This window comes from Stegodyphus dumicola, chromosome 2, assembly GCF_044657685.1.
Source record: "Stegodyphus dumicola isolate Sdum_Otavi_A_Nest chromosome 2, ASM4465768v1".
Lineage (NCBI taxonomy): Eukaryota > Metazoa > Arthropoda > Arachnida > Araneae > Eresidae > Stegodyphus > Stegodyphus dumicola.
Window position 1 is genome coordinate 228872928 of NC_140769.1, and position 24381 is coordinate 228897308.

Here is a 24381-nt window from a genome sequence, read left to right on the forward strand (position 1 = left end):
AATATCATTAAGGAAAATTTATACGAAAATAGAGTTCATTTGGTTCAGTTATAGCGGATAGGAGGTCCGCTGCTTGAGTCTCAGCTTAAACCTAGATCATTTCAGGATTATCATGACCTATAATCAAGCCGAGATTTGAACTACTAAGAGAACCTGTTAACTATTTACACCACGAGAGCATACAGTAATTTTTTACAAATTTAGCCAGAGAATATCTCAATCTGCAGAGAAACGAGAGTGTAAAGAGCCTATATATGATCATTTAACGATAAGATTAGTCAGCCAACTCTCTTCCAAAAAGATAACTCTGCTTCCAAAAAATACATTAATTACACAAGTTTGAACATCGGTAATGAGCTAGAGGTGAACGTTTTGATATGTCCTTGTATTTACAACCATTGCTTGAACAAATCGTGCAATAATTTCAAAATGAAATATCGTTTATGCTTGAGAGTTTAGCGCGAGAAAATTAAATGATACACACAGGTATTTTTTAATCTTAGTAAACATTAAAATTTATTTGATATCTAAAAATATTTGGCTAGGTATAATCATGTATGAAGCAAAACGCATAAATAATTTTCTTAACATCATCAGCTTGGGAGTTACGTTCATAGTCAGTTATGCACAATTTTTTCGTCTTTGTGCATAAAGTATGGTTATACGTTTTTTAAGCTAATATACTGAATAACAACAATTCTTTTATTGCGAAAAAAAATATCGCTGTGTTTAAGTCTCAGTGAAGTAATTTATTCGGATTATTTTGACAGGAATAGGCCATTATTCCCTTCTGCGTCGCTTATAGCCTTAGAAATATGCACAGATTTATACATAAAACGTAAAAAGAAAACTTGTGCAAGTTTAATTTGAGAAACTGAGCTATCATTTCTAATCTTCTTAAAGAATCCACAGTCAATATTATCTGCTGGCTAACAGAAATAGTTAAACGATAACAAAATGTTCAGAGTGTTTTTTAATTTATCTTTTGAGTTTATTTGTATTTAGGTACAGTTATTGCCGAAGGATGTGAGCAAATGTACATCTCGGAAATAAGTCAAAATGGTTTTAATGGAAAACACTCTAATTGCTTCCAAAGGTTGTAAAAAACCACAAGTTTTGGCTGAAATCTGTTAATACGAATCATAGCATTTAACTCTAACCTACTCATTCATGAATATAAAGGAATTCGCCTTAACGGGCTAATTGTTAAGAAACTTTCTAATAAGTTCTTCCTATTAATTCAAACTATTTAAATAGTCCTCAAAAATTAAAATCGTCTCAAAAAAAGCTTTTCAAAGATTATTACAATATTTATTTGGATACAATATACTGTACGCTATTCGTGTGATGGACACTTTATTTTTACTTTCAAGCATATAGACTGAAGCATTTAAACATGCTCTTAAATTTTTCAGTGCATGAAACGAAATATTTTGGAAATACAGCCACCATGTCACCGCTATTTTAGAATTCTCATCAGATGAAAATTTGTACCCACAGAAGTTTTCTTTGAGAACTGGGAAGAAGTAAATATTACTTAAAATCAAATCAGTAACATATGAACTAAGGAAGGTCTATATAGACGACAGACGATAGAGTGTATGTAATATATCTGATAAATATATGGCTGCTGTACTTTGATATCAGAAAATGTAACAATATGTTTTTGGAAAAAGCATCTCCAGTTAATGCAGTTCAATTCAGTACACTACTGATATATTTATACTATGCTGTAGGACGTCATTTGAATTTACAAAACGAAATATGTTCCTTGTAGGTGATAATATTCACCTATAGATGATCATTTCTTTTCGGTTTGGTTTTCTGGCAAAGAACGCGAGGGTTGTCTGCCTGAGGGAAGGAATGCCTTCTTGAAAGACTCTGAAAACCACGTTACACATGGATAAAACCATGAAAATGCCCATGCAAGTTGTCATTCGACAGGAGTTTAATCCGAGTAGAACTACCAGGGCACAGCAACTTTACCGCTTGGTCACTAGTGAGCGTCGTAACTATTGAGAAACTTAAAACTGCTAATTATATTGTTCAGATCTGACCCGATGTGATTTTCTGTTCTTCCCAGATTAAAAAGAAAACCTTTTCGACTATAGATTTTGAAGTGATTAGGGCGCAAAAACAAAGGTGGCACGGTGGCTAAACGTGGCACAGTGAGCAAGATATCATATTTTACAAACTAAATGCCAAGATACTTATTCTCCACTTAGAAAAATGCTCAGTCACTAACACTATCTGAAATAGTCAGGTTTCCAAAGAATATAGAAAGTGCACCATGTGTTTAACGTACAATACATTCAGACGATAATTGTAATAAATTGAAATCAAATAACGGTTTAATAATTTATTTAAAATGAACTGCTTTTAATGTCAGTATTAAACATTCTAACTTTTATATACATTATGCCATTGATCAGGTTAATGTTAACAACAGAAAAAGTGAACCAAATTAATATAACTAAGTTAATATTATGTTCACTAATTAGAAAGTAGGAAAACTCATCATTGAACAATACAGTTTGAATTAATTTTCCATTATAAACCTCAAGAAAGATCAATAAATCTGCTTATCAGTTACTTCGTAGAGATAAATTGAGATATCTACACAAAAGTTATCTTTAAATACTGACGTAAAACTATCTTTAAAGCAACAGTTTTAAAAGATAAATGAATAACTAACATAGTAAATAATTTGCGAATTATCTGTGTTAGGAGAGCTTTAGGAATCATAGTTACTGATTTCCTGAGCGGATGCTTACTTTTATGTATTTCAGAACGAAAACTTACATGAAATCCACTTCGGATTGCTATATCGTAATAACAATTTTAATATATTTAGGTAAAATGTATATGTTTATGTCAAAATGAAATTATAATAAAAATAAAATATGCTAAATTATGTTACTAGTAATAGTTCAGTAAACTGCGTGTAATCTATAGGAAAATGATTCAACAATAAAACACTTTCCTCGGTACAAAAGATCTTAACAAAAGCAGTTTAATTTTGTTTGATTTTTATTTTATTTCAAAACAAGCACTTAAAAACTCAGAAGAAAAGACCTCAAAATTCTGCTCTTCCGAAAACAAATGTTTACGATAAAATCGCAACACTTTACTGTAGTAATCCAACCATTTTAAAAGCTTCAAAATATTAATTCAGATCGGCCGATTTCTTGTAGAATCTCTAAAAATAAACATCGAACAAAAAGAAAGTTTCTTCTTTAAAGGCGTATCGAAACGTGTCGAACGAAAGCGAAAAGATCCAACGGAAAAAGGGGAAACTGAAGAATCGAAAAAAGAAGAAAACAATAATATTAAAAAATCAAGCAAACAAACAAGCAAACACTTGCTCCGATTTTCTGTCCGCTGTGTGAGAGTATATCCCGCCAGAGGCGTTCCATGCCTTCAAGGTTCAGTGTCCTATATTTTGCAAAATGGCGATTCCCTTTTTCTTGTCCCAAATAGGTCGGCCATGTCTTATTGGTCCAGGCGAAGTATAAAAGTTTTGGAAGGCCGGTCGCCACAGCATTCATTCGCTTTTTCCTCAAAGTCAATTAACCCCAACAAACGCGGAGAAAGTTTTTCAAGCGAGGCGGGAGTGATCTCAGGTAGGTCCAACTTCTTTTGGGTCTTCCTCACCAATTGCTGGATATTAGTGCCGACATTTTTATTTCAAGTGGAATACTTATTGGACACTGTCCAAGGTTTTATAAACGGATGGACTTAAGTTCTTCAGCGCATTGCCTTATCGAGTTATATCCTCCTTTTAGCCTTTGTGATTAAAGGATATTACCCATCATTCAGAAGTTCCAATTAAAATCCTATTCCAAATTAACTAAATTTTTCGATCATTGTATCGATACGCAGTTTCCTCACTTTGCCTTCTATGATCAAGGAATAATACTGATAACTCGGCTACCGAGATCCCCATTATATTCTTCATCAGTTCATGGACGTCATAATATTAAATTCGTATATCATTATATTTTTGCAACTTCTGGTTAAAGGATATTACCGATAATTCACCTTAGAGTTATATTCAGATTTAGAATATAACTCTTTAAAATGCATTTAATTTTTGATTGTTTACAGAGCCCATATGCTACACATATCTTGAATGTCTTAACTATTGCTTTCTTATGTTTTAACAAATCATTAGCTTCTTATAGTTAAGGATGAATGGGAGCGTATACAATAATTAAATTGCATTATGAAATACATCTGAACTCTTCGAAATAATATTAAATATTTCTTGCATAATTTAGAAAAATTTTTGTCGTGAGATTCATTGAGTGAATATAGCTAACGATAATTTGGATTATTATATAAAAGCACTGCTTTTAAGTTGTTCTAGTATAAAATTATTTTTCGAAGATGATTTATTATTTCTGTTCATATACTCATTTCATGTTTTTATACATTTTTCTTATTTATATTAATTAGTTAGTTGGAATATTAAAAATAAGTCGTCTGATAAGATTTAAATAATCTATGCCTCAACAAATATTTCATTTTAAATTTTATAATTGTTATATATTTAACAACTTAAATTTTCTAAAATGTTATCAGAAATCTTCTGTGTTCTCTTCAACCATCCGTTTAAATGATAGTTTCTGCTTACTGCATATTTTTTTTTATCAATGAGGCACAGTTATAAGAGATGATCTTGTTACGATACATTTTTCTAAGTTCGTCTGCTTAAAACTCTATTTTAGAAAGAAATGTTTAAAATGCATTTTGAAAGATTTTTCTTAACTTATAATCACATATTTTATTATTCCAGTTAATCAAATGAAACAATGTTGAAAGAAATAGTCTTTCGCTAAACAAATTTCATTGCTATTTATTATGCTAGGTTTAAAACATTTGTGATAACGCAGAGATTGTGTGGCAAAATACAATTTTAGAAATTGACTTTTAATATTTTGATAGTGAAGTTTAAAACATAGCGTCTTATTTCTAATCAATTAAATGCTTAAAAAGTATTTAATTGATTAGAAATAAAGTGTTAATGATAAATGTTGGAAATTAAATAATGTTTTTCATAAATTAAAAGCATAAAAGCAGCATTGAAATATTAACTAAATATTTAATGAACAGAATTAAACTTTGCATTTGTGAAGTACAATTAAAAATTCTAATCTAGTTTGTTTTCAAGTAATTAACATTTTACTACGAAATTTTTGTTACAATTTAAATTGGTTTTATTTCTCTGCCGTTAAAATTCCAATGGAAACCAATACTCATAAAAAACAGATCCAAGATAACGATTTAAAATTGCTTTCTGACAGCTTCTGGAAAAGAAATATTTTTAATTTCTGTGCAGTGAGTCATCAACAAAGAACATAGCTGAATTTTGAAACTAGGCGAAATTTCTCCTTAACTGGAGTTAGGCTTTTAGTATTCTATATATTTCGAAAGAATTTAAATTGTTGTGAGTTGGAATTTTCATGACACTTCCTTTGACCTAAGTCCTTAAATCCCCAAAATTTATAAAATTAGACCATATTTGCGGTTGACGTTAACATAAAATTCAGTCCTCTGCTATGTTGATGAAATTCACATGAAAGAATAAGATAACTTTTTTTCATGAACATAATAATAATAATTGGATAAATATTTAAATTAATATTATTCATATATATATATATATATATATATATAAATATATATATATAAAACATGTGGACCGTTTTTTGTTGCAAATAATTAAAATATGTTGCAATCATCACCTGTTTACGGACGTTAGTTATAAGAATAAAATATATTTAAAATTCTGTATGTTTGACCTATCCATCTTTAAATAGCTTGAACTGCAATAAAATGTATTTCTTTCTTTGAAATCTGTCCCTACCGATATAGCCTTAAGATTGGTTTTTCCTGTTAGTACATATGCCAAAGGAAATGGTTACTTTACAGGCGTAACAAGCCATTTCGTTTTAGGTGAAACTGATAGACACAAGGAAAAACAACCTTCCAGAATCACCCGTTCTGGAGAATTGAAAGGATAATTAATAGTGTATAACAGCTGCTCGTTTGCATTTCTTTTCATTTTTTAAAGTTCCTTTCCATCTTGAATTTTACCTGATCTCTCACTCTTACTTATGAATTATTAATTTTATTCATACCTTTTGTGCCAATTTTTTTCTGAGAGCGCTTACAAATATTTATTAAAATAAAGTGCATAAAATTTCAGGATATAGTTTATTTATATTTAGCTTAACACCGAATGCAAATTCAGTGCCATAGCCTTTAGAAACTTTCAGTGAAATAGCATTTACAAACATCTCTTACTTTTTACAGCATAATGAATATTAGAAAGAAACGTTTCTGTCTTAAAATGAGAAAATGTTAAGATAGAAAATGTGCAAGCATATTATAATTCCTGAGCAAAATTAAAGGAAAAAATATTTCTGTAAAATTATTGCAGTTGTCAGTAAATTTCTTTCATTTTGCAATTAAATTCAAAATAATTCAGTTTGATTTAATTTTTGTTATATTTAACAAAAACGATTGTTTCCGTCCTTATGTCAAGAACAGTGTTCTGCCTAAATAATTACAAGTACATAATATATGGTTTTAAATCTATGTTTCAGAAATTATACTAGTGGCATAAAGTTTAATAAATTTGCTAAAACTGAAATTTGTCAAACAACAATTATGTGACGTTTTAAATGACACGTTGAATTATACTTTTGAGAAGCAACATACTGTTGTAATTTGTAAAGTAATAAAAGATTTTATGCTGCTTGAAATGACAATTTTCCTGTCGCTTGAAGGATTAATGAGAGTCAGGGAAAAAACAATTGAAGCAAAGTAAAAGCGTAATTTTGCAAGCATATTGTGTGCAAAAGTTAAAAGGGTAAGTCTGAGAAAGATTGTAATATACAATTAATTATGAAAGGTTCATAAAAAAGCCAGTAATATAAGTTCCATAGATCATGAAAATTAGCAGAGAGGTTGTACAGAAAATAAGCACGTAAAAATATGCCTAAATTCAGTTGCTGTTAAACTAACCTATACTTTCTCAATTTTTTTAAATATTTTGTGTAATTATTTTAAGTATATAAAGTAAGCATTTTAAGTATAAGTAAGTGTGTATAAAAAGGCTCACAATGCTGAAATAGAATATTGCAGCCTAATTTTAGAAATGACACTTAAAAGAGATTTAAAAATAATGAACATTTTCTCCTTTACTATCTTCCCAATAAATTTCATGCTTGTACATTATTTCTTTTCATACTAAAGAGCTCTGTTATAGGTCAGTTGATAACAATAAAATGATATTTACTTTTGAAGTATAACGATTAGACTTCGTCCATAAAACTTTAAAATACAACTGCAAAATAAAATATTTAATTAATTAAAACGCCGGATCTGATATATGAATTAGGAATAGGATTAATAGGAATAGGAATCTAATAGGAGAAATGTATTCTTAAGACAACTTAAATTTGCACTACAGTTTGCTTTAAAAACATAAATTCACACTTTATAAAAAGGCTCTTAAATAAACAAACGACAGTTCTTCATATTTGAATGAACAATTAAAGCTTTCTTGTTTTTGCGTAAAATTTAAATAATGACAGCTTATTATATGACAGCCTGTCAACTCCACATCACCATAATGTAAAGCGAAAATACAAAAGTAGGAGATTCTGTCTAAAAATGAAATATTATTTAATGAAAAGGTTGTACACCATAATAATTAAGTATTCCTTTGAGCTAAATTGCAATCTCGTACTTTCAACTAATAAAAGAAAAAATATATTAGTTACTTAATCTCCATCTTTAATTTTCCCAAGTGCTTCACAATACATCGAAGTTACATAATATATGATAATTTAGCACTTCTCAGATATTGTTGCGGAGAAAGAAATTAAATATTTACTGATTAAAATAAAGTCTGTGTTACCTAAAGCACGCTTTATTTCTGTACTAGTAAAATGACAGGATAGCATTTCAGTGAAGAATATATTCATTCTTTTTTCCTTTCTTTTGCCTGGAAATCGTAACATCCTGGCTAAATCGAAGTCTCGGAATAAAGTTTCTGTCTGATGTATTTAAATTACAGGAAATCTGACAATAGGAAATGGGATTGCTAAGACTCTTTCAAACTTTAAAGACAAAGATATGATGATACTATAAAGACCTTACTTTATTCTAACCAATTATTTTTAGTGAGACTTTTTTAATGACGTAGTATGGAAAATCTAAGTATTTTCAAAAGCAGTATTTAAGCTGCGGTTTCAAGAGTTCGTGAGAAGTAATAGCGGAGTTAGTTCCGAGTTTATGCTGCATGTTTGAAATAGCTCTAGTTGGTGTTAGTCACCCTCTTTAGATTTCATTTAGTCTCGGCTTTGCTGTGTGCAGTCGATTTAGCGGTTTAGATAACTAAGGACCCAGTCGTTTAGACATCGTAATTTATTGTAATTTTACATTTTTATTTTCTGTTCAATTAAGTTTAGCTACAAGTGGTGGTGAATTGTGAGCACAGACTGCGCGCATTTGTTACTTTAACTCAAATAAAAAGGTTATTTAATCCTTCTGAAGTATCTTCTACGTAGGGTATACCGTAAATGCTCCCTATAGTTACTCCCCTTACGCGCAGGTATAAATTTATTTCAGTCACGGAACTAAAAAAGAAAGGGGGAAAATCAAGAACATCTCGATTCTGTTTTAAACCGAGTAGCATTTTACGTAATTTAATCATCATTAAATTTTCATTTCGATCTATAATCATGAAATCAGTTCATTACAACTTATTGAAATGTTTTTTCGTGACAGATAGTGACCAGGACTTTCAGCAAATTGCGTGAGATCAACCGCGTGTGAAAGAGTTCTTCCTTCCGCTTCTTGATATTGCACTCTTCGTTTTTCCTTTTCCCTAACCGTTGTTTGCGCAGTCGGTCTTACAAGCACGAACAAAGGAGAAAATATCCTGTCAGTAGTTTTAGTTTGTAGATCATTCAATGACACAGTGAGAAAGCAGAATACAACTGAAAATGGAGACTTTAATTTAAACTTCAATTACTAAACTTTTAATTGGTTTAAAAGTGAGAAAAAATAGGTTTATCACTTCGCTATCATTTATGTACAGAAAATTGTTTTTATCAACGGTGGTTTATTCTGTGTTACGTGTTATTAATATGAATTGTGAAGAAAACTCGGTTCTGTTTAACGGAGCAGTAGTTAGGAAATTAAACCATAATTAAACTTGAATCTCGATCAATAATCATATGCAAAAGGGAAACCTTACGTTATATTCAGAAAGAAACTGAATTCTAGCTTCACGCTAAATTTAGAAGACAGACTCTGGCAACTTCGGGAATATATGACACGTGTTTTTAATTTTCAAAGAGAAAAAGCCTTCTGTTAGTTTCTCACGAAATGCATAGAACTTCTCTTTAAATTTAATTCTAGTCTAAACGTGAATTTATCTAATTTTAAAATGAGTATTATTACATAGAAAATGTACATCAAACTGTCTTATTCTATATAATATCGCAATTACGTATAAAAGATGTTATACATTTAGCACTTTTCTTTTAAAATATTACATGAATGCAATTTCATTCCTGTTAAATTCTCATATGAAAATACAGTTTAATTAATAACCTTTAAATAACAAATTGCCATTTTAAACATCTAAATTAATTAATATTAATACACTTATCACTTTGAAACACAACAAAGTCATACCAAAATTTAAATTAGAAAAAAGATAATTCTAGGAGTCAAACATATTTTATACTCCAAAGCGTCTATCTTATGACTATCTTTTTTCTTATAAGACATAACCAAGAACACTGCAGGCGCAACATATTTTTGCAGTGTTAGTACGTTTATAAATATTTAAAGAGAAATGTTTTCCTTCAATTTCCAGACATTAAGTAAAACTTCACTGGAAGTTTTTAACAGAGGTTTAGAATAACAATAAATTCAAAACAAGTTCAAGTTCTCTTTCATTGCTAATTTAGTCTTCAGTAAAACCCTACGCATGCGAAATAAACTGGTTTCAACATAAATATATTTCCTGACAGTAAATACAAAAACTGTTTATAGCAAATAAGACATTCGTGCTCTAGAAATGGCCTAAATAATTCCTATAATTGGCAAAATAACACTACTTAATAAAGAGCAGGATGTATCTTCAACGCTCGGCTACAATTTCAATCTCCCATCCCTGCAAGGAGTGAGTTAAACAAATAAAAACAACAACAAACGCTTCTTTTCGTTCAGACAGACGTCTATGCGGAAGGGAAAGATAAAAAATAGCCTCCAGTTACATTACATCACCCCGGTCACACGGAAAGCTCGGCCTTTGTTTGCTACTGACAGGGCGCATGAGTTACGCCTCCTCACTTTCACCGTTTCGCTGCTATTCGGGTCATTTTACCTCATCACTTTCCGACTTCAATAGGTCACGTGTAGTGCCGGCCGGAAGAAACAAAAGGGAGTCACAGCGTGGTCCAGGACAGACAGAAAACGGACCGGCTGTATTAATGATGAGCACTCGGAGTAGATAGTTACGCACTGTCTCTTGAAAAGAAAGAATCAGATTAAAAAAAAAATAAATAAATAAATAAATAAAAATACATCTATATCTGATGGATTATGCAAGGACATGTATTATCAATGTACTACAACGTATATTTTTTTAAATAATTGGAAAATGATTAGTTATCAATCCTTTCATGAGTAGAAATCACACTGGATTCTTTTATTTCGCGCAGCTTAAAAGCTTACCTTTTTATGGTTCTTTATCTCCACGAAAAACATGAATTCGAATGAAGTTTTAAGGTGCAGATAAAGAACTTTTACTTTAATTTTAAATTGAATAACTTCGCTTCTTCAGTCTCCTCTTTGATCTAGTTTATCTCATTCAAATAGGCTTAAAAATCTTAGTACTTAGTAGTACATTTGATGCAAACAGACATGAAACAGGCAATAATGTTTTTCTTTTTGTTTCTGGTAACTTTTCAAGTAAACTTACATGGTAAAAGAAACATAACTAGACTTAATTAATTCTTAAAAATTGGTCTGTTTTTATTTTTCGGAAATTTCAGGATCTAAAATCTATACTTTAGCTCAAACATAAAATGGCTTTTAACTTTGGGTGAATAAGCACAGCGCAATTACTTATTTTTTTTTAAATCCTAATCTTGCATAATTCTCTGGAGAATTCTAACGGAACTATAATTCAGAACTGTTGGTCTACAGCAAAAGGCTTTTTTTCATTGTTACAAAGTCCAATCAGGAACTAAGTATCTTTATTTCAAATATTATTGGACAGAAAATTGGCAAAGAATCCATCATTTCTTTTCATGAATAAACTTGTCATTTTTGATTGGCAAATACGTTCGAAAAAAATCTGTATGTTAGTATTACTCGGTCAAATTGTTAAAGTTTTCTATATGATTTTCAATCGTTCAATTTCAAACGAAACAAGTTCCTGATTATTGCATTTTTATATTTTATTTCAGTTCAGAAAAGCAGTTTTGCACATTTTGTCGAAACTCCATTTAACTTTAAAACGAGTTTAAAAGATTAAAGAAGAATTGCATTATTTAGTTTAGTATAGTATATGAGAATTCCCGTTCGCCCATGAAATATGCTAGAAACTTGCAATTTTTGTCCGAACTTTTTTCACATATGCATAACTTTCATTATATTAATTTTATTTTGATTTCTACTCAGCTGTTAGACTTAAGTGGCAGTCCAGTAGAAACTTCGATTTTTTCACATCCATTTTAGCTTCATTTAAAGCTAACGAAAAGTAGCTTTTTACAAATTTGTTTCAAAATTTATACAAAAATACAACTTTCAAGATTTTATATCAACTAATTTTATCTCATTAATTTCCAGGTCATAATCATTCCTTTCGTAGAAAGTGTAATAATACAAATAATAAAAAAAGTAATTGCCATTATTTTAGAGTTGTTTTATTTTTTTAAGTTCAAATAAATTTTGAACATCATTTTGGATGTTTTAGGTATATAGTTTCAATCATAACATTCTTCTCGGTCAGAATCTTCTTGACGAATATTTACATGAGATAAAAATCCAGAATCTCCTTGACGAATATTTACATGAGATATTTCAGTTATTTTGCACACTTTTAATGACGTATTGTGAATAGTGTTATATCTTAGGCCAAAGCTATTCCTTCTGCAAAATTCTTGCAAATGTTCAAGCAAAACTAATTCTATGTATCTCAGATATAAATTTTATTACAGAAAAATTTACTATACTTTATTTGCTTATTTAATATAAAAAGATAAAGCATGCGAATGTTATTTAGCGAAATGAAACAGTCATTAAAATGTTCAGCTTCAGCTTAAGCTTACATAAAAAATAAATAAAATAAATAAAACTTAATTTCATTCAATAATAAATGTGCTATCGTGCCTTTTTTTTATCTTCAACATTATACATTTCAATACATTTAGAATTTATCTCTAATTTTCTGAAACATAAATAATATTGCTAAATACAAAGATTTCCTACTGCAGAATTATTTTTAAGAATGAACACGCTCATTTATGTCGACTGAACGGATTTCTTTTATCGCTATTACTAATACTGTTTATTAGCACTGCAGTTATTTTATTGCCCACTCTACGTATTTCTGTTATCATATAATAATAATGCCAGTAAAAGTATATTATTGCAGACTTCTGCATTAACAAGTGTATATTTCGTAGCAAATACCTTAGAATCCGTATCGGTAACTGCAATTTGGTAATTGTATTATGTTTCCAGACTAACATGGGTAATTAATTAATTAGGTAGGGTACGTTAACCTTTTTTTTTTCTGATTCATATTTATGGTTGCTTCAGTTGTATACGGAATTTTGAGCAATAGCTTTTAAAATCCGATGAAGGAAAATTTTTCTTCTGAGCATAAAATTTAAATATATATATATTAATTAAGAGCATTTAGTTCATGATATCTTAGAAAATCTGCTTATCATTTTTCAAACCTAGATTACTGATGCAGAAATAGTTTGAAAATAAAATGTACATAATAAAATATTTTCAAATTTTTTTATCACATAAGCGCAGAAATTTACCATAAACAAATAATAAGCAATTTTTCCTTTGTTTTCTTAGAAACTACAATGCTCAGGCTAAGTCTTGGAGCGCTGCTGCTCACATGCTTGACGTTGGTGCACGCCAGTGGAGAATGGGAATCCTCTCACGATGAGTGGAAAGCTCAACCTATCAAATATATCATCAAAGAGAATCCGAAGCTCATCACCATTCCACACCATGTGCCGGTACCCAAGCCAGTTCACATTCCCAAGCCGGTACCCGTCATTAAGCACATTCCAGTGCCCAAGCCTTACCCTGTGCCACATGTCGTTCCCGTTGTTAAACATATCCACAAAGAAGTCCCTGTTCCCAAGGTGATCAATATCCACAAGGAAGTTCCTGTGCCCAAGCCTTATCCCGTTCCTAAGGTCATTCGTGTACCCAAACCTTACGTCGTACCCGTTCATAAAGAAATTCCCGTGCCTAAACCATATCCAGTTCATGTTCCTGTTCACATTCCCAAGCCATACATCGTCCCCATTCACAAACATGTGCCCATCCCAGTCCCGAAGCCAGTCCATGTGCCCATCGAAGTCATCAAGGAAAAGTCCGTTGTGATCAAGAAGCCAGTGCCAGTTTAGTGAGTACCACATATTTTTTAAAATTATCAGTCCGAGTTCTATTACATCAAATGAAAGTGCCAGATTTCTTATGATAATTTACTTTCTACACTTATTATAAACTAAACCTCAAAGCTCCAGCGTTTGTATACGATGAATTTCTAGCGTCAAGTTCCAAACTTTAGGCAAATATCTGTGGACAGCCGTATCTCAGCAGAATTTTACTCTTCTCAGAGTACCTGCCGTTAGCCAGTCAATGAATGAACCTGTAAATAAACTTTCTAACGTTAAATAACAAAATATTTTTGAAAGTTATAATAATCTATTCATCAGCTGATACTTTATAACATTACAATGATAATTAACACCAAGATAATTAAAATTAATGTCAATCTACTGGATTATCTATCAGCTTCTCACTTCCAGGGAAATTTTTTATGTAAATAATAGAATTTAACAGAATTTATATATTTCCTCGTAAAAAATTTAGTAATTACAACTTCAACATAAAAAAGAAAGATAAATAGTCCTAATAAAAGATATGCTATCTGTAAAAGAAAATCAGTGAAAGAAATATGATACTTTCGCATGACAGAAATTTTCTTGATTTTTAGATAAGATAAATTATTTGGGTAAAATCTTAACTTGAAACTTTTCAGTTCTGCAACTTTTAGAACATCAAAATTTAAAACTTTTCATTCAATTACCTTTGAAAATAAAACAAAATACCTCTTATCAGCTGAACTTTTAAAACAAACACTTTCAATTTCAAAATTCAGTTGATGTTACAAAAATCAAAATTTAAATTTCAGATTTTCAGTGGTACGATTATCAGAGTGCCAGCAGATTATTATTATAGGATTTTACTATTTAGGTGCACCAGAAAATAAAAAAAAAATATTATGACGAGTATTCATATGGATGCGTTAGACTGGCAATGTATAATGCTTTCGAAATGCTAAATCCATGTTTTCTTGAAGAAGCGAAATATTAAAATAATCAATTCCTTTTATCCTAAAAATTACACATAATATGTAAACAAAATCAGTGGCAGGAAAATGCTGTCTAGATTTGATATATAAAACACAAATGGAGCAGATATTTTTGCTGTTTTACATACGAATTTGTACACACTTCTCTCTCTCTTGAAATATATACTTAAGTTAAAAGACATTATATTTTTATAACTGACAATAATTTGTAACTCGAAGAAAAAGCAAATTTTGTTATTTTAGGTGCATAAAATGAAATGTGAAGTATTTATGAAATAATTCCATACATTAAATTTCAAAAAAACTTTAAATATTTCACTACAACTAAAATAGTTGCATAAAGTACATAAGCATTTAGATGTGTTACAACTTAAAATTACAGACAAATTTATTTCAATTTAAGCAGCACCATAGATGTGCAAATAAATCTTAATGTATCTTAAAACTGGTCCCACTACACTCAAATTGATATAATGAACATTTTTAAAATATGAATCAAAATCTGTAGATCATTATTGTAACTCTGTTCATTAAACAATGCTTAATAATTCTTTTTGCTTCTCATTCTTTAGCTTGGAAGAAAAACAACATCACGGCTGGGACAAGAAATAAATGATGAGAGAATCAATAAAAACCGAGGATGGCCATCAGCAACAAAGGAAAACCTGGGAGAATTCCATCAAATGAGAGGGGCCAGAAAGGGTGCAAGGGTTTCAACATCTCGTGGTTACATGTTTCTCCTCGTAGATATTTTAATTGTTGAAAAAAACAAAAGAAAAATACACACAAAACAAAAACCATTGGCTACGATTAACGGACTAAGGTTGCATGGATTGGATCTTCGGAATGAAGCACAGCCTGAAGAACGTTACGCTCTTCTATAGAGATATCTGTTTTGAGGCTGTGTTCTTGTACAATAACTGTACAGTTTACATTTTTGTTTTTATTAAAGTCATTCGCCTATTTATATATAAAAACAACATTTGTTTTTCTTTCTTCTCTCCTTACACATAAATACTTCACTAATGACTCCGTACACATGATACTTCGCTCTCTTAATGGGAGAACAATCTGTGAGCCCCAACATTCTTATACCATACAGCACATTAACAACCATCAGTAGAGAAGCAGCATTATTTAATTTAGCTGTCAGTATATTTATCTCAACACACAATAAATAATAAAGATAAGATAAATGGTACCAGAAATTGTGTTAATACATCAAAATATGTATATTAATTTATTACTCTCTATAAAATACAGTATTAGCATTTAAAAATTATTTTTTTAAATTCACACACAAGATTGGCCATGAGAAAGTTAACATGTATGAAACTATTTCTGTATTATCAAATTAAATATCAGCGTGATATTTTAAATGAACTTTAAAAGAGAATGCATCATGACTCTCTCAATCGTAAGCATTCATTTGAATGAGTTAAACTTATATGTATACCATTATGAAATATTAGGTTAGTTTTGTTTAGTTCATGTGATTACGGGAAGGCCTCGAGGGAAAAATTGCCTAAAGGGAGGGATGCCTTCGTGGAGGACTTTCTAACGGAACTGGCTCGTATACACGTTACACATGGGGAAAACCACGAAAACGCCCATGCAGCCAGCCCGTTCGCGGGATTCGAACCTCAGACTGAACTACCAGTGTTCAGCGCTCGGCCACTGATCAGCCGAAATATTAGATATGTAGCATAAAAGCATCAACGAAGAAGGCAATGACAATCTAAATAATTGTAATCTAAATGTAAAGCATTATCAGCATCTGCTGTTAGTTTCAATACTGCTGAAAAAATTATAAATTTATTATATTATAAATCACATTAACTCGTTGCATTATAAATTAAAACATTTAGAAATATTATTAGCGTGTTTTAGCGACCATCTTTGCTTAAAAATATTTTCAAATAATTAATTTTACAAATAATTCAGCCTGAAACTAGATTGGAAAATAAGCTGCATGCTGAAGATTTAATCTTTACCAAGGTGTTAGAAATATCTTCTGTTAACGAGAGTTATGATGCAAGAAATTATAAAAATTATCATTTAAATATAAATTGTCATAAATACAATACAAAATATATAAATTTCTACATAAATGAAAGCTTGAATACAATGCAACAATATGTGAAAAACGAATGGATTAAAAGGGAACTGAAAATCCCAAGATATGAATGTAAAGGAAATAATTTTTTTTAATTATGAAAATTCTGCTGATGCTCATAATTATCAATTTATTAATTAAATGTGTATTAGAAATTAAACGTATGCCAAAGTACACCAGGGAGAGTAACTGGAAAATAGAATAAATATTTAAACGTTTCTAACATTAAAATATGGAATTTGTAAGAAAGTTAAATAACTTTAAAATAATTTCAATAATTAAAATTGGAAAGCTTGATAAAGCATATATTGAATAATATTAGTGTGAATTTAGAACCACTTAAGAAATCCAATTTTTAAATTTAATAAAGCGAATTTTTTAAATTAAATTAGAACTGATTACCTAAAATGGTAAATTTGAAAGTTAAAACCATTCTGCTATCTAAGAAGATTTGTTCATATTTATCTAGACAAGAAAACCTATTTAAGGTGCGCTACAGATCCGATATTTGATAGAGTGATTATGCATCAGTTTGATGTATGTCATTAATTTATCAATTTTTTTATACAAAACTGATATATATCTCAGAATTGCAAAACAATATATATATACCAGCAGCTAAAATTTACAACTTGAAAAGTTTATAATTCTTATAGAGAATAAAAAAGATCTAGCTCATTATTCTTTTAAGCATCATAAAACTTTAAAATGAGTGTAAAAAAATTCATTTTTACTTTAGCAGACGCCAGATTTTAAATTAATAATTCCTTTGTATGCACAATTTTTAAAATATCTCGTAAATGAAAATAGAGGCTTTTAGTCGCAATAAAATGTCCCATTAATGGCGATAAATGACTTTTTTGTAGCACCCATCTTCATGGGAAGTTCTTAGAAAGAGGGGACAGAAAAACGTTAAGCAGTTCGTGGATTAGATAAAAGAAAGGAGGGGATCTCCAATTAAATTTCGCGCAGTTCGTATCCTACCAGAACCGAGTTCTTGAATGTTAAGAAGAGATCGTTGGCAACGACGCTGATTATTGTGCTATTTTCTCTCCCAGCTGTGAAAATTATAATTGAATACCTTGCTAACCGTACAGTAAATGGACTGTCCTTTCCAACGCTAAGCGAATACGCCGTGACTAGAAGAATAGAGTTTTGGAAGAGCTGATGGTCTAAATACTCTTGAAATAAGAACACCAGTGTTAAAACTTAAAACATAAAAATCGAACAATTCGCGCCGTTAGGTCACGGCGAAAATGTAAGGTTTGTAAGATCCGTAGTTAGAGCTGATATGCTGATTCTCATGAAGAACTGCAATGGCGTTATTTTAAGGCATACCTCACCTCGAGGATAGACTGTCAATACCTAATATTAAGCTTAAATTTTTGAACACCTACCAGCATTGCAAAAGAAGCGATGACACTTTATGCAAAATTTTCCCATTATTCTGCAATTGTAACGAAATTTTAGTACTTTGTAGAAAAAATCTTAAGCAAGCACACATAGTATGCTTTTCGAGAATATAAGAAACTTTTCATTTGCATCTAAATTTTATGCATTTGACATCATATATTAATGCTATTTCTAATAAAATCTTATAGCCGGAAATTTTCCGCATATAGAATACTACTGAATTGAACTATTTTAAGAACTTTTAAACATCTGAAGGGAAGCATTTTGAATGCATATTTGAAAAACATGGATGATTTTCTATGCGACACGTAATATCTTATTTCAAAAATATTTTTTTACACAATTAACACAAAGCTATAACTGTACATAAAAATTATCATTCGGATAAATTTGCATTTACATCAAATGCATTATTTAAAGAAAGCAAAAAAGAAGACTCAAATTATCAAGAATAGCGTTTGTTGTTTTAAAATAACTCGGTCCCTTAACGATTTTTAAATCTGAAAAATAGATGAAAGATTTTTATGTTTTGCCGAACGGCAATGCTGAGGACTGGCCGAGCGTGAAGGTTTGTAGAAGATAAAGAATATTTCATTAATTACAGAAAAGCTGCAATGGTGTATAAATATTACCAGTTGCTTATACACTAATGAACAGAATTGAGAGAATTTTCACATTTACGCGATTATCTCTAGAACTGATGGATAGATTTTAAGTGAATTTGGTCGGACACAGAATAAAATAGCAATACAATACTATAAGACAGAAAAATATGTTACACAAAAGTCATTCTACATACGCATGATGTGCGTAAGGCTCATTGGCGCAGGAAGGTCTAAAACAGAGGTTGCAAGTTTGAACAAGAAAGGAGGCTAATACAGGTTAAGGTCCTCTCTGACAGTCATTCAGCTCTCGCAGCGTGACTATACTGGAAATGAGGCAATTTGTGAGCCCCTTTAGTAGTTTGGCTCACACCTGCAGTAACATTGTTTGTAGGTTCTAGGGCGAGGGAGGCGAATAGTAACTGCTTCTCATGGGCATCAAGGACGTATTCTAAGATTTACGGCTGGAGATCTAGCTGGCCAATCTATCCGTTTAATACCTGTAACTTACCAGAAAATCTCTAGAGTCATTTTAGAATTCTTCAAAGTCAAGGAACTGAGGTAAACCGTAATGCTTTCGCCGGGACTTTTGGAACATTCGCTGAATATGCTACCATTACACGACGAAAGCATACGGAAAAGAGAGAGAAAATGAACCTTATAAATCATCCTTTAGATTAGTCTTGTATGAATGAGATTTATCAGTCATAAAAAATCAACCGAAAGCTAACTAGATTCTTGAAAAGACGAACAGAATTCAAAGATATTATGTTTGTAAGATGTCTTGTTATTTGCATCTCGATCTCTTCTGCGTACGAGACAGCTTGTTTAATATGATGCAGGAATTGATTTTGGACCAAACCTCAATCTCAACAGATGAGTTCCAAGTCAGCCTAACTATTGGTTATCTACTGGCAGCCTAGCTGAGTTCATCTCGAGAAAACCACGGAATTGCTATCCTCAAACATTCGAGGAACGGACTATAAATGCTACGAGGTATGGGGAACAGATCTTAAAGTCCTACATTAGCCTTTTTCGGAGAACAAGGTCTCAGTTCATCTGTTTCAGTGACAACGCTTTTCCATATAGCACAATCTGATGGTTTATCTAGAAAATAAGGGTATTAATCAGATTGGGCAGTTGGATCTTCAGACCTAAAGACAAGTCTGGAACACTCTTGGAAAACAATTACAATTCGCGGTTTCTCTTCTGAATCCTCTAGTACCTGAAAATAATATTATTAAGGGTGTCAAACCTGTTGCCACTGAGACTCATGAATTACACCATTTCTATTATGAAGTCACATTGTGAGAGCTGTGTGACTTTTAGAGAGGTCCATACTCCCTATTTGCGTCTTTTTTTGTTCGACCCTGCAGCCTAGGGTTTAAATCGGTCAACTACAGCCTCAATTTGTAAAATATGCGTGGGCTATTTCAAAAAAAAAAAAAAAAAAAAAACCCGAAGTCACAAACGCGTTTAATATATTGTAAAGAACGAATTCCTATGAGGATTCAGACCTGTAAAGATACAGATTTATCACTAAAAACACTGAACAAATGGTTCAAAGGTTCAACAATTCAAAGGTTTACTATAGCAAATCTAGAAGTTGAATGCGCTACGATCGAAAGATTTGATAAGACTCTGAATGAGGGGTTACAGCCGAAAACATCGCGGACGAAAACGTCGTGTAGAAAACAACGCAAGGAGAAAACGTCGTGGTGCAAAACATCGGGGGAGAAAACATCGCAATTCTAAAACATCGTGGTACAAAATATCGTTGTCAAAAATAAAGCGGTTCAAAAACTTCGCAGTTTAAAAGCATCGTCGTCAAAAATATAGTGGTAAAAAATAAAGTACGTACAAATCATCGCATGACGATAACATCGCATGCATGGGTTTTTCAAATCGCATAGTGACATATTGCGCAACTGAATTTCGTTATAAATAAGAAATCGACACCAAAAAAATTGATTGCATACATGAAAATGTTAAAGACACTTTAAGAATAAACAGAAACAAAACAATATGTAATTTTCATTAAAACAATATCAGATTAACAAATGTGAAAGAAAATAATTTGATCATTAACTAAGCAATTTTCATAGAGGTAACCTTATGCAGTTATTTATCTTCCTTTTTCTAAGCATTTTTTTTTTTAGACTGTACATTTCATGAAAAATTGTCAGTTAAATTTTATAAAGGAAGCTTATGATCTTTGTTAATTAACTATATAAATTTAAAATTCTTTTAAGCTTTTTAAGTTGCATTAATTTTCTACTCATTTTAAGTTTTTAAATGCTTAAGTTTACTTCTTATTTTTTCAGCAAAAATGTATTAGTTCGTTCAAATATATGAAATATAAAAATAAAAGAATCCCTCTTTACTTCTTGAGCTCTATGATCTTTATACGAATATGCATTTGCGTCTTTCAAAACCTGAAAACGCATACTTTTTATGACGATATATTTGACGACGATGTTTTTAAATTGCGGAGTTTTTAAACCGTTTTATTTTCGACCATGATATTTTGTACCACGATGTTTTCTATCCCGATGTTTTGTACCACGACGTTTTCTCCTTGCGTTGTTTTCGTCCTCCATGTTTTCGGCGGACACCGAATGAGAAGGTTAGAAAATATTTGGATGGAAACAAAACTAAAACATCATGTCATATGACTCTTATATAAGGCTAGTGATGTAAACGGAACTAAAACTCAAACAGCTAATAATAATTTTACAGCAATATTATTATCCAATTAAATGCACTGAGAACTGGAACTAACTCATGATATTTTGTACCACGATGTTTTCTATCCCGATGTTTTGTACCACGACGTTTTCTCCTTGCGTTGTTTTCGTCCTCCATGTTTTCGGCGGACACCGAATGAGAAGGTTAGAAAATATTTGGATGGAAACAAAACTAAAACATCATGTCATATGACTCTTATATAAGGCTAGTGATGTAAACGGAACTAAAACTCAAACAGCTAATAATAATTTTACAGCAATATTATTATCCAATTAAATGCACTGAGAACTGGAACTAACTCATGATATTTTGTACCACGATGTTTTCTATCCCGATGTTTTGTACCACGACGTTTTCTCCTTGCGTTGTTTTCGTCCTCCATGTTTTCGGCGGACACCGAATGAGAAGGTTAGAAAATATTTGGATGGAAACAAAACTAAAACATCATGTCATATGACTCTTATATAAGGCTAGTGATGTAAACGGAACTAAAACTCAAACAGCTAATAATAATTTTACAGCAATATTATTATCCAATTAAATGCACTGATAACTGGAACTAACTCACTCTGAATTAAGATATATCCTGAACACAACTTACTTGCTTTCTACACTTTGGCCTAACTGCACTGCTGCAAATATTCTATTTATCAAGAAATAATTCAAAAATTATGATCCGAAAGAAATATCGCATCACAAATTAATTAAATTTGTTAAACTAATAACAAAAATTCCAAATGATTCGCGCCATGTTAAAACAAGACTAAGCTAAAAACTTAACGTAGCTGATATTTTTCTGACACATGAATTCCATACCCAATTTCATCGGCTGTCGTCAAATATGTCTCCGAGGCCTATGTATCCTATCATGCGCAATGATCACGCCTCCGCGCCAGAAATAGAAATATATTTCCCTCTACAAACGAACTAGCTTTTATAAAGCAAAAGCGCGGCAGACTTGTAGTTTACAGCAAAAGCGCGGCAGACTTGTAATTTACAACAAAAGCGCGGCAGACTAGCAGAGGTACGTGCGGCAGACTAGTAGAGGTAAGTGTTCGGAGCAATGTCTCCTCGCGTAGACGGTGTTCGAGATTTGCAAGAACTACCTGTTCTCCTTTCTCCTAATAAACTTAAAATAAAATAACTTTACATATCAAATTCCAAACCGTCATATTTATTTTCAAAATCCGTAGAACTACAAGAAAACTATAACAAAAATCTGATGGTTGCCACTCTTACCGTGACAAACTATGAAAAGAAAGATAACAACTGAGGCTGGGTTCTAACACTACTCCCACCTTTTGATTGATAACATATACTTAATCAATCAAAACAAAATATAAAAAAATACTGTCCACACAAATATTAAGGCTAAATAGTAAACAAAAGAAAAAATTAAGTTCTTAAATTTCTACTCTAAAATAACTCAAGTAGTGTTCAGGTTAGAAATCTAAATGGAATTTTGATTTGTCGTCTACTTCTAGTCACAACAGTCAATGTCCTTTGATAAATCTGCAGCTGGATTATTCTTTGGTAATTTTGAGACTAAACTGTCTTCACCCTGCGTCTCAGTTTCATTTGCCTCATCTGACTCCAAAGATAAAGGTATTTCGAGGTTGAATATTCTCTGGATTGGTCGAACTAATTCTCCAGACATGGTTTTGACACGAAATACTCGAATGTTGCCGTCTTTTCCGGGATATAGTTCAATCACTTTTGCTAGAGGCCACAACACCTTGCGTTTGTCATCACATTTAATAAGAACTATATCCCGACTTTTATCTGTTGAGAAATCGGCACTGTAGATGGACGTTGCTCTAGCAGGCCGACATATTCATTTCTAAATCTCTTTCTCAAGAACTCTCGTAAATTCTGTAAATGCTTCAGTTTCTTATTGAAATCACCTTTATCAAGATGATCCAAGTCAAGAACCGATTGTGTGGCACCCTATGTTTACAGCAGTCTCCTTTAATATGTATGAACGCTGTGATCCTGTGTCGATAAGTGAGTGCCCTTACTGTCTTCTGCTTTTTGTTCGCGTCGATATTAATTAATAGTGTTTGAAGAAACACTTCATCTAGGAAATTTAGTGCTCGCAAGTGATACGTTTTGTGTTTCCTCTTCTTTATTCTTTTCAACATCATTGCTCTTTTGATTGGTGGGCAAATCCGAATACACGACACCCCAATGTCTTTTCGATCATATCAAACATCGTACATTTGTGTTGCATTTCTTGGCCCTGTGTCCAATTTTGAGGCAGAAGAAGCAACCGTTATTATTCTTAATTTCATCATTCTTTTGACTCAGAGGCATCTTCTGAGCAACAAAGCAATCTCGACTTTCATGAAATTTTTCACAAACTATGGAAGAATTCTTCTCACTATAATTGATTGCTTTATTTTGGCCTGAGAATTGCCATTTGCTGTAGGCACGAAATGTTCACTCTGGTACTTTTTATCTTTTCTACTTTCTTTTTTGGCACCCGAATCAATTAATTTAAATCCAGCTTTTGCCAAAGAAATTCTCTGCTCTCCTTCCACTTCATTTTTTAAAAACAATAATAATTTTTTCAATTTCTCAGAGTGAGAATTTTCTGCTGTAATTATTGATGCATAATTTCTAATCCAAACTCGTAAAATTTCCTCGGGAATGCAAGATTCCACGAGCGGAAACAGCATTGCAACGTATTTATCGCTCGTCATTCCTATTGACTCCAACGAACGTATATACGACTCTAACTTGTCATACAATTCTGATATACTGCATTTTCTCTTTTGATCAGAGACACTTTTTAATAATCAAACCTAATAATTCCCGAATATAGAATTCTACCAACA

The 24381-nt window shown here is 31.4% G+C and overlaps 1 protein-coding gene across 1 annotated transcript; it reads left to right on the forward strand.

Annotated features, from left to right (window-relative positions):
- Positions 1-3475: 3475 nt before the first annotated feature.
- On the forward strand, positions 3476-15645 carry LOC118182547 (uncharacterized). Its single transcript, XM_035351902.2, has 3 exons — positions 3476-3623; positions 13132-13693; positions 15238-15645. Exons 1-3 carry the CDS (start codon positions 3488-3490, stop codon positions 15275-15277), a joined length of 738 nt encoding a protein of 245 aa, XP_035207793.2. The 5' UTR covers positions 3476-3487; the 3' UTR covers positions 15278-15645.
- The last annotated feature ends 8736 nt before the right edge of the window (positions 15646-24381 follow it).